This window comes from Sinocyclocheilus grahami, unplaced genomic scaffold, assembly GCF_001515645.1.
Source record: "Sinocyclocheilus grahami isolate Dianchi unplaced genomic scaffold, SAMN03320097.WGS_v1.1 scaffold857.1, whole genome shotgun sequence".
In the NCBI taxonomy this organism is placed as follows: Eukaryota; Metazoa; Chordata; class Actinopteri; order Cypriniformes; family Cyprinidae; genus Sinocyclocheilus; species Sinocyclocheilus grahami.
Window position 1 is genome coordinate 337,409 of NW_015506036.1, and position 11,570 is coordinate 348,978.

At 35.7% G+C, this 11,570-nt stretch overlaps 2 protein-coding genes across 4 annotated transcripts in view; one reads left to right on the plus strand and one right to left on the minus strand.

Moving 5' to 3' along the window:
* Positions 1-3,963: 3,963 nt before the first annotated feature.
* On the minus strand, positions 3,964-8,209 carry LOC107563098 (zinc finger BED domain-containing protein 4-like). Of its 2 annotated transcripts, XM_016247882.1 has the most exons (6): positions 7,947-8,209; positions 7,733-7,850; positions 7,484-7,623; positions 6,931-7,401; positions 5,461-6,037; positions 3,964-5,383 (listed from the first exon to the last, which is right to left on the minus strand). In XM_016247882.1, exons 1-6 carry the CDS (start codon positions 8,088-8,090, stop codon positions 5,058-5,060), a joined length of 1,776 nt encoding a protein of 591 aa, XP_016103368.1. In that variant the 5' UTR covers positions 8,091-8,209; the 3' UTR covers positions 3,964-5,057. The 2 variants fall into 2 exon arrangements, with proteins under 2 accessions (XP_016103368.1, XP_016103367.1); XM_016247881.1 differs by having other exon boundaries at positions 7,733-8,209.
* Positions 8,210-10,073: 1,864 nt separating this feature from the next.
* LOC107563099 (gastrula zinc finger protein XlCGF8.2DB-like) overlaps positions 10,074-11,570 on the plus strand; it is a 10,317-nt gene continuing 8,820 nt past the window's right edge. The window contains exons 1-2 of one of the 2 annotated variants that reach the window (XM_016247885.1): positions 10,074-10,104; positions 10,280-10,415. In XM_016247885.1, the coding sequence (XP_016103371.1) occupies positions 10,322-10,415 (94 nt within the window). In that variant the 5' untranslated portion in view covers positions 10,074-10,104; positions 10,280-10,321. Of the gene's footprint in view, positions 10,105-10,149; positions 10,170-10,279; positions 10,416-11,570 lie in introns of those variants that run through there. The other variant, XM_016247883.1, reaches the window with a different exon arrangement.

Here is an 11,570-nt window from a genome sequence, read left to right on the forward strand (position 1 = left end):
AGTGTGTGTGTGTCTGTGTGTGTGTGTGTGTGTGTGTGTGTGTACTGGTATTCACTGTGTTAGGGGAACCAAATGCCCTCACAAGGATAGTAATACCAGTACATTTTGACCTTGTGGGAAAAAAGCTTATAGATTATACAGAATGACGTGTTTTGAAAATCTAAAAATGCCTGTTTGTACAGAAGAAAAACCATTACATCTACGGGATGAACCCATAATTATAGAAATACCTGTGTGTGTGTGTGTGTGTGTGTGTGTGTGTGTGTGTGTGTGTGTGTGTGTGTGTGTGTGTACTATGTATACCACAGCATGTATGTTTTCATTAATTACATTTTTCCACATCCCAGGGATGATGATGTGGAATTTGAATTGGAAAGACAGGTAATTGGAAATGAATCGCAGTTCATTATCGAGTTCAACACAGTCAGAACAGTGGAGTTTCATCAGTTAAACACAAGTCTGGGGGGAAAGGAAAGAAAAAAAATTAAAGTTCACGAAATATACCTGTTTATTGATTGCAGTCCAGAATTTTGAAAGTTTTTTTGAACAAAAAAACTTAGCAAACATTACAAATGACATTATAAATATAATATCATGGCCACAAATTAAGAAATAGTTCCCATGTTCGCCAACCACGTTTAAAATGAGCCTGGCACATGACACGAAATAATATATTTATTGTGGCCACGAATTACAAACTCATTCTCTCAAGCTAACAAATGAAGACAGTGCTGGGGATTACATGCACTCATAATTAGAGTACATTACATTTTATATTGCTTGTAATCAGATTACTTTTTTATGGATTACATATTATTCACACAATGGCAGTAAATTATTCATAATTTATTGATTCTTTTTTATTTTAAAGAATGTCAGCTGTTGGTTACATTGATATGCAGGTAAACCAATTAAATTTCTATTTTTAGTGTTCAGGTGTTTAAACCAGTCATTTAATTTTACATTTTTATGATTTAATTCATTTTTAGCTTTTTATCAACTCAAACACCCACTGCAGTTCTTACAGCAAGCCCATGAGAAACCCTGGTTTAATGTAATGTTTAATGCATTTTATCATGTTGATATGAAAACAAAAGGAATATATTTTCTTTCCCTTTCCTTTTTCTATCTGTATGGCATGTTTAATGGTAAGTTTAAAACAAGTCATCTAAAAGGTCGTCAGAATACATTACGTTACAAACTAGTTTTCATCATGTAATCTGTGATCAGTAACAGACTATAATTGGTAAGTAATCTACTCAGCTCTGCTCTTTAATGTCTTTACTGTACAAGCCAGTAGGTTCTCATGCAGAGGTAACCATATTGATCTACTTGGCCCATTTCTTCCTCAGTAGTTCCTTATTTCTTTCAGTCGTCATATATATTTTACAGCATTTAGTCATCTTGGTTAATGTTGCTTTATATACTGATGTAGTCCGTGTTTCATGTGTAATGTCAGATTTGCTGCACACAATTATTTAAAATGTAATATAAACAATTTATTGGTCCGTTATAAATGACCTTATCATTTGTCTTATAATGTGTTTAAGAGAAAATGCATGCTTTATTTAAATCTTTATTGTCTTTCACAGGAAATGTCTTCTAAATACAGTGAACATTAGAGAGGAAAGTACAGAACGAGGATTGTTTTCATATTAAACATCACAACAGACATTCATATCACTCAGTTTATGAGGATTATTGGGTTACATTAGATTTCAAGTAAGAGAACTCGGAAGTATTTACATATGATCAGTGAACCAAACATATGTTTATTTGTTTTTTTAGATATACAAAATTGTTGCCTAATGAAATTACATTTTGTTGAATAAGTTATTTAAAGAGAGCTGTTGAGGAGATTGTTGAATGGCCATTTTCTGTTGTTTGAGATACAAAATATAAATAGGTAGTAATGTAGGATATTTCTTGAAATACATTTTTGCGACATGATTGTCAATCAGTGAACCAATAATATGTTTATTTGTTTTTTTAGATATACAAAATTGTTGCCTAATGAAATTACATTTTGTTGAATAAGTTATTTAAAGAGAGCTGTTGAGGAGATTGTTGAATGGCCATTTTCTGTTGTTTGAGATACAAAATAGGTGGTAATGTAGGATATTTCTTGAAATACATTTTTGCGACATGATTGTCAACCTACTACATTTTTTTTCCCACAATCGATCAAAATGGCCAAGTATAGTTTTAATGGTATGCTTACTTGCGAATGTCCACCGAATGTCCAACGTAGAGCCGAAAACAAGATAGAGACATCTAAAAAGTTGTAATTTTTTTCATTGTGTGCAAACAGACAACAACTTTGTAGCCAACTACAGATGTCCCAGCAACTATCACTCACATTATGCCTTCTAATGCTATAGATTTTTCTTTAGCAACAATAAAAATTGCATTATAATGATGTTTTTTGAAAAGATGTTTGGGAAATGAAAAATAATGAACATGTACGTGAACCGTAATTTGGTAACAATCCAGTGGAAAATCACCTGGAATCTCCTGAACATAGTTAATCGCTTAATTTTACAACTATTTTTGTTTATATCTTTGCTTCAAAATGAAAAAGACCTGTGTTGGTTTGTTATGGTTTTAACAATGACATATGCTTTATTCCAATAGGTTTTGAAAGCATGGGCCGACTACTCCAGAGCCAGTTGGAACATCTTGTCTGGAGCCTACACTCTAAAAAATGCTGGGTTGTTTCAACCCAATGTTGGGTCAAATATGGACTAACCTAACTGTTGGGTTAAAAAGCTCATTTAAAAATGTAACCAAAATTTAACCCAACAGTTGGGTTAGTCCATATTTGACCCAACATTGGGTTGAAACAACCCAGCATTTTTTAGAGCCTACCGAACATACTACAGCCCATGTCTTGCTGTTTTATTCACCTGTTTTTCTGGTTTTAGTGTGATAAAGACTTAACAGTGTTCTCCAGCTGTTGAATGAAAAGAATGGCTAAACTGTCTTTTATGTTTTCCTGTTGTATGACATGTTCGTTTAACATTAAACTCTCACAATATCACAATTCAAGTGCATCGAATGATGTTTACAGTCCTGCATAAATGTCACTGTCCATGGTGCTGAATACATCAGATTATTGACAAGTACTCGGAAAGCATGACAGCAAACAGCTGAACAGAGGACAGTGAGGATGCTTCTTTAACCAGCCATGTCTCATCACCTGCCACTTGCTCCTTCACCTCTCGCATGGCCTGCTGAAAATAAGCAGAGAATGGTGATCTGCCAATGATGGTCGTTGCACGTCTTCTGCCTTCACTTTCACACATCTCGCAGTCTTTAGATTGGGTAGTTTCTTCCAGTGTATCCTTGAAATTACACTCTCCAAAATATACAGACTTTCTTTGACAAGGTTTGTGATTTGTGGGGTTGAGAGCAGGGCACATAATGGACGGAACGCATACGTGGAAAAGTCTCTCAGCCCTTTGTCATCGGTTTGCCTGACAGCTTTCAAAATGTGCGCAGAGCAAATGTGCAAGACAGAGCCAATTATCTCACTCATAGGTTTCTTTTAAGAAATTAAGATCCCTGGATCCTTCAACCCCCCCATTTCCAATGTGAATATCAAGGCTCTTATCTGAAGCCTGTGGTTAACTTGCCAATGTTATGCATACTTTGTTTGAGGAGAGGGGCGATGTGTAAGTTAGTTCTGGGAAAGACGGGCACAGCCAGTGTATGGGACTGGACTTGAACGACCCAGATCAGTTACAGTTTTTCACAATCGATTTGGCACATTTCTCCAAACTCAGGTTACTGTTCTGAGAACAGCTTACACAGTGATCTGAACACTTTATAATTGTCCCAAACAGATTGTTGTTTTCATTCATGTCATGCAAATCATTTTCTCAAAACACTGTGAACAAAACTCTCAAATGTTTTCGTAAGTTAATACAACTAACCAGTGCTTTAAAACATCTGGGGGGAAAACAAACAATTGTAGCTCCTTTTATTGGTTTTATACAAATCACAAACATTGATTTGTCCAAACACAACAAACAACACTCTGTAATCTGTCATATCATCAAATACACAACCACAAACTAATAACTGCTCGCTTAATAACAGACAACAAAGGAAATGCCGTTTCTACTAGATGAGTAGAGAGCAGGCCATTGGTGTAAAGAGCATGAGGAGAAACTGTAAGAAGACATGGACAGAGAAGAAGTGGACAGCACAGTGGAAGGAGAGATAGAAGGTACAGACCAATTTCAAGTGAAAGCAGCTACCCTAATTGACCAAGTAAGAAATCACGGCCTCTCCTTTAGAGAAGCTGGGGGACAAATCTAAAGAGTTTGTCAATGCACTTATATATTTCTATATAAATATCGTACTGTGGAGATGTTGAGACAGGAGCTAACCTTCTCGCATTTTTTCCCGCTATGATGCAAGCACAGCAAGAATGTAGTGTGGATAAAATGCAGTGCAGATGAAATTCTCTTCCAGTTGTAATTGAAAGGCAAGATCAATAATCAGCATAATTAATGTACAAATGCAAACACATACACACACGTACGCACCTGTATAGTTTACATATACACGATATATACAAAACAAAACTCCCTGTTGAAGAACTTTGCAATAAATGTATTTTCATTAGTGTATTTGTGCATCTACAGCTTAATATGTTTCAATACAGAACAAACCTGTAGCTCTGATATTGATATTTACTTGTAATAAACACCTTTGCTGGAAAACACCTGCCAACTTATGGGGTGTTTTGACTTGAGTACACTGTTACAACTGTTACGAGTCTGACAAAGCAAATGAATAAATGTTCCATTGTAACAGACAAGACAAATACGATAAACACTCCTGACACACCACTACAGTTAGAACCGATCATTTAAAAATGTTCATTAGAAAATTACAAAATACACAGACATTCATTATTGTTTGAAACGTTTTTAAAGTATTTGTTTCAACTATTAAAATTGTATTTAAGAGCTCGTCCAAATAAACCTCGTCTATGATGTTATGCTCTCTGATGGCTTGATCAAGGAAAATGATGAAGAGGGTATACTTCAGACATGTTTATTCAGAAACATTAATTTCTCAAATGTTTTAGGGCTAAGGCGATTTCTTTTTTTTGACACAACTTCTCCTGCCTTTGAAAACACCCTTTCGCAAGGCACAGATGAAGCCGGGGTACATAAATACTTGACAGCAAGCCTATACAGATGAGGATATATAAGCTTCTGTCTCTCCCAGTACTGCAGGGGGTCCTCTAATCGCCCAATATTTGGTTCGGCAAGGTACCGCTGGACTTCCACAGTAGCGTCTGCTGTAACGCTGTGCCTTCTTCTCGACTCCATCACACTGTCATCCAGATGACGCCACAGTTTGTTACCTGAGAAGTATACAAAGACCTTGTTAGTGAGTGTAGTAATTCATCCAAAATGACCTCAAAACCAAAAACCAAATTACCTGGGGTTACAAGTTCAGCCCCGTGTGATGCTGATGGTTGAGCTGCAGAGCTAACTATGGCAGCACACTCCGATGTAAGCCTTTTTATGGCCTCGTTGGCTTTTGTAGGACTAAAAAATCCCATCGCTTTGAACCTAGGGTCCAGCATTGTTGCAAGTGACATGATGCTCATAGACTGCAATGTGTTGAGCTTCTCCCTTAACTGTCTTTTCAGATGCTCTCCCATTTGTCTTGCCACTGGAGATGCCATATTCTTCATCTCTTCCTGCAGATTTTCATCTAGCATTTTAAGCAGCGGCAATACCTTAGACCCAGAAACCTTCTTTTCTTCTGACAGCTCCACGGTGGCATCATTAAAGCCAGAGAGCAATGAAAGGCATGCAGTCACAGAGGTGAGCTCATCAGAGCTCAGTGGGGGTATCTCAGTGGCCAGACTGGCTAAAGCTGCCCGCACTGGCTCTTTGAGCTCCACCAGACGGTGCAGCATTTGAAAGGTGCTGTTCCAGCGGGTCTCCACCTCCTGAAGGAGCTTCAGCGTAGGCCTTCCCATCTGCTGTTGCAGCTGTGCAAGCTTTTCCTTTAAAAAAGAGAAGCAATTCATTTTTAGAAAACGGAGAGTTCCAGTCCTTGATTCTGATTGGCTGAGTCGAAGCTGTTATAAATGACGCTACAAAGTAACACACACCTTTGTTTACGTTTGTGTGTTGCTCGGCAACCACTTTGTAGCAACCACAACTGTTTCTGAGGCGCTACATTGTTTGGTGGAAGAATACTGTGTTTATTAATATCTTTACACTTTATTTGCTCTGTTTTATTTTGTGAAACTTTATTACGTATATGTGACCCTGGAGCACAAAACCAGTCATAAGGGTCAATTTTTCGAAATTGAGATGTATGCATCAGCCGAAAGCTGAATAAATAATCTCTCCATTGATGTATGGTTTGTTAGGATCGGACAATATTTGGCTGAGATACAACTATTTGAAAATCTGGAATCTGAGGGTGCAAAAAAATCTAAATATTGAGAAAATCATCTTTAAAGTTGTTCAAATGAAGTTCTTAGCAATGCATATTACTAATCAAACATTAAGTTTTGATATATTTACAGTAGGAAATGTACAAAATATCTTCATGGAACATGATCTCTACTTAATATCCTAATGATTTTTGGCATAAAAGAGAAATGTATAATTGTGACCCATACAATGTATTGTTGGCTATTGCTACAAATATCCCCCAGCGACTTAACACTGCTTTTGTGCTGCAGGGACACAAATGGAATAACCATTTTATAAAAGCAATAAGCTCCGTGAAGCCGTGGTTTACAGTGAATTTATAACAGCTACTCCACTTCACATCGTGCCTAAAACCCACTTAGCTGTTATAAATTCACTTCACGGGGCTTATTGCTTTAAATTGTCACAGCAGTAGTAACACAAGCAGACATTGTAACAGACTCAAAGAACACACCTTAGCAGTGACGCTGCTTCTGAAGTATCCCACGAGCTTCCTCGCCTTGGCCCGAATATCAGCGAGCACAGGGGTCTGGTCAAGAGCCTTTTTAACTATCAGGTTAAGAGTGTGTGCAATGCAGACCGTGTGACGGAGCCTCAGTTCCCTGCCACAGGCGATCATATTAGCAGCGCCATCTGTAACCAGGCATGTTACATGGTTGGTTATCCCCCACTCCTCCATGAGGGAGGCTTTCAAGTGAGCTAAATTTTCAGCAGTGTGTGCCTGGGGAAATTTGAGCACTCCTAACAGAACTGAATTGAGACAAGTGTTGCTGTCCACAAAGTGGCAAGCTACTGCCAGGTAGGCACCCATGTTGATGGACGTCCACAGGTCAGACGTCAGGCTCACTGCAGTCACCTTCTTCACGTCAGCTTTGGCCTTCTCCTTGGACTCGGCATATTTCGCCTCCACCATGGCCTTCACAGCCTAAAGGACAGAAGAAGCAGTGCTTAACTGCCAAATGCAATATTGTAATACTCTTCTGCTTAATGCATGGACCTATACACACCTGCCTTGTGGGAAGAACATAGCTCGGGTCTAGTTTCTGAACAAAGTCCCTAAATCCCACATCCTCCACAATACTAAATGGCTGTGTGTCTTTCACAATCATTGTGACCAGGGCCTCGTCCAGCTCTTGTTTTCTGGTAGCTAGAACAAAAAGAGAAGTTGAGTAAATAAAGCATTTTTTACCTTTCTTTCACTTGCATGATTTACAAAAATCAGGATGGAACACTGTATAATATTTGTAATGACACACCTTGGCTGGGCCCACATCCATTTCTCTCCTTGTTCTCATGCAACGCACGGTAATGCCTTATCATAGATGAAGTGTTATTATTGTACCCCAATTCCTTAGAGCACAACATACACTTCACCTTTGAATAAAAGATAGTAAGAATGATGCATTTTTTTCTTACAAATACAATGCATTGGTAATAATGTATGTATAAATGTACTGTATGTATGCGTACCTTGTTAGAAGAAATCTGATCAAAGTATTCCCATACAGGGGAAGTCTTTCTCTTTTTTGCTGGCTCCAAAGAAACAACAAGTAACAATATCAAATAAGCTACACTAACACATAACCAAAGCTCCCCTCTATCACAACCACACATCCCATGGGTTTATATAGCTGTCAAAAAGCCGCGCCAAGATTCGAACCGATTCCTGAACCAGTCCATATTTACGATAAAGCAGATCGTGGAGACATTTTAATCGATCAAAAATCATCATATGGCACACCCCTAGTTAATTATTAAATGAACTGAAAGATGAAAATTAAATTATTTATTCATTATAAGTTTTCACTAAACATTTGCACAGTGTTTTATTTATATATATATATACTGTATATATAGGGTACAACGGGGCTAAAGGCACCCCTTAAGAAAAATGTGCTTTTCACTGCGCCTAAAATGTATAATTGCAGAAAGAATATGTATGTTGTATTGTATCATCATATGGCACACCCCTAGTTAATTATTAAATGAACTGAAAGATGAAAATTAAAGTTATTTATTCATTATAAGTTTTCACTAAACATTTGCACAGTGTTTTATTTATATATATATATACTGTATATATAGGGTACAACGGGGCTAAAGGCACCCCTTAAGAAAAATGTGCTTTTCACTGCGCCTAAAATGTATAATTGCAGAAAGAATATGTATGTTGTATTGAACATTAATGGAGCAACAGATTTTGTGTGAAAATAAATCATTCAAGTTGTTTATTTTGTTTAAAAATCGTCTAAATGTACCCCACACACGGTATTGATACAAATACTTCAGCTAAAATAATGTTTTTTAAATAATGTCTAAGTTAATACCTGTTCAAAACAATCACTTTAGCAAAGTTTGTACTATTTTCTGCTTATTTAAATAAATATATATATTTATATTACTTTAATATAAAAAAATATTTAAAAAATACAGAAACTAAATAATTTTAATAAGTAAAGATTCTGAAAGCACTGAAGGAGATCCAGTAATAATTGAATATATATTTACAGTAGTAACAGCAAATGATATTTTATTATATGATATGATTAATATCATGTCTTTAAATATGATGGTTTCGTTCTAAACATGGTGATTATCTCTAATATGGACACTCAACATAATATATGATATTTACATCTGAATCTAACCACGTCATGTCAACAGATGGAAAAGTCAGCCCTCTATTAATTATCATGTTAATTACTGTTAGCCCCGACAGCAGGGCGCTATTTACCCTTTTGTTATTTAAAATCTGTAGCTTTAATTATCTTAAACAAAACTGAAAATCATAAAGAAGACTTTTGTCTCAAAATATATGCATTAATTTTAGTGATTCTAATTTGCGAAAATAATATCAAAGACGCCTTTTACCCCGTTGTACCATATATACACACACACACACACACATACACACACACACACACACAACTGGCCTCTAATGCCTGGATCTGCTTATTCCTTCACTCTCTTCTTGAATTAACTCCATGTTTATAGTATGCTGTTACGTAGATCTCTGCTGTTTCGCTCGGAGCTGTTGCTCTCTGTGTCATGTGATGAGAATAATGACCTGAAATAAATAAATCTTTTATGCATAACAGCAGTACAGTACTCTACTTTCATTTCACCACTGTGGCAAAAAAGCTTTATTACAGAGTAATTACATGTGTAGTACTTACTGCTATGCTGTAGTGCATTTATAAACACTTTAAATCCATCTGAGCGCTCTAACACGGGTTCAATCAAAACAACAACAAACCTCGCAGGCGCATTATTATGACGCCACAACACACATCAAAATAAAAGTCTTTTCAGACGGTTACGGGATGATGATGATAATAATAATAATAACAATAACAATTAACACATTATTAATTTCAGTACCACAAAACGCTATTTTTAATTATACTTAAGCAGTGTAAATATCTATTCTGAGTGGAGTCTCGCTTGGTAGTGTATTTTCACATCGTTGGACGACTTGTGTATTTTAATATTCAGTTCACCAAATAAAATAAATGTATCCCGTGATGTATGTTTCATTATCAATATATAATGTGGAAACAGCGTTTGAACAAGACTTTTATTTTGCGTTGCGCTGACGTCACAATGCTGCGCCAGCGTGTGCTGAGAGGTTTGTGAGTTTAACCCGTCAGTGTTTAAATATTATTTTTTTTACACAGAGTATTGCAGATTAAGGTGGAGTGCTGGATGTAATGTTTTATGTGAAAGGTGCAACATAAATTATGTGTAAAGCTCATCTACAAGAGTTGCAGAAAGACATGCTTTGTGTTTATTTATATTTCCAGTTCATTATTCTCATCATCTTAAACATGAGATCTGCGTGACACATGATAAACATGGAGTTTATTAAAGAAGAAAGTGAAGAAATAAGAATTCCAGACCCATGCAAAGCCAAAGCCAAAGATACTGAGAAAAGAATAGGTGAGTTTCCATTCTCATTACAGTTTTTCCTATAAAGAAAATAATATTTTTGAAAATGTTTACAGTCATATAAACTGGCATTGACATAAGTACACAAAGTGAAATTTTCATTAATGCATTGCATTTTAATTAAAACAATTCAGATGACTGACTAAATGGATTTCGAGTCAAAAGACTAAAACTAAATCAATTTGCTAGGTGTTAACACCTAGACTTAAACAATTATGTGAACGAGTGAATTGTAAATAATATTAAAATAGGAAGATGCTTGCAATAACACAAATAAACAGAACAACACAATTTTTTTTCAGATATGTCTAGCTATATATGTCTAACTTCTGCTAAATGCTGCATTTATTTGATCAAACATACAGAAAAAGCAGTAATGTGAAATATTAATACAATTTAAAACAACCGTTTTCTATTTTAATATATTGTAAAATGTAATTTATTTCTGTGATCAAAGCTGAATCATGATCTTGAGAAATCATTCTAATATGCTGATTTATTATCTTTGTTGGAAATGCTGTTCTTTTCATTATTCATTTACTGGTAATAATGGTAATTTCATGTTATTTTCATTTTAAAAGTGTTTGTTATTTCCAGCAGGTGGCAGAAATCGTCCACTAAAGCATGGCACATTGTCCATGTTATCTTTATGAATAAAAATGAGAAATGTAGATTTCCTTTAAACTGAATTTTAATGCACGACTCTGAAGTAAAAAAAATAGGTGTTTAAAACATTACATGCAAACATTGATGGATGCAAACATTGAGTTGAACTTTGAAAACCCCTACTTTAGCGTGCCACCTATCCTCTGTTCTTAAAGAGGTAGTTCATCCAAAAATTTAAATAAAAAAATCATTAACTCGATCATTATAAATCATTAACTCACCAACATGTCATTCCGTGTCATATCTGAAAGAAATCTGAGAGATTTTTGTCTCTCCATTAAAAGGCTAAATTTACACTTCAAAATGTTTATAAAGCAATTATAAATGTAATCTAAATGAATCGAGCTGTTTAATCCAAGTCTTCTAAGAGGACACAATCATTTTATACAGGAAACAAATGTAATTTAGTAAACTCAAATAAGTTCAATCAAACTTTCTTGCCATGCGAGAAACCTCATTGGTTCTTGCAGAAACTCGAAC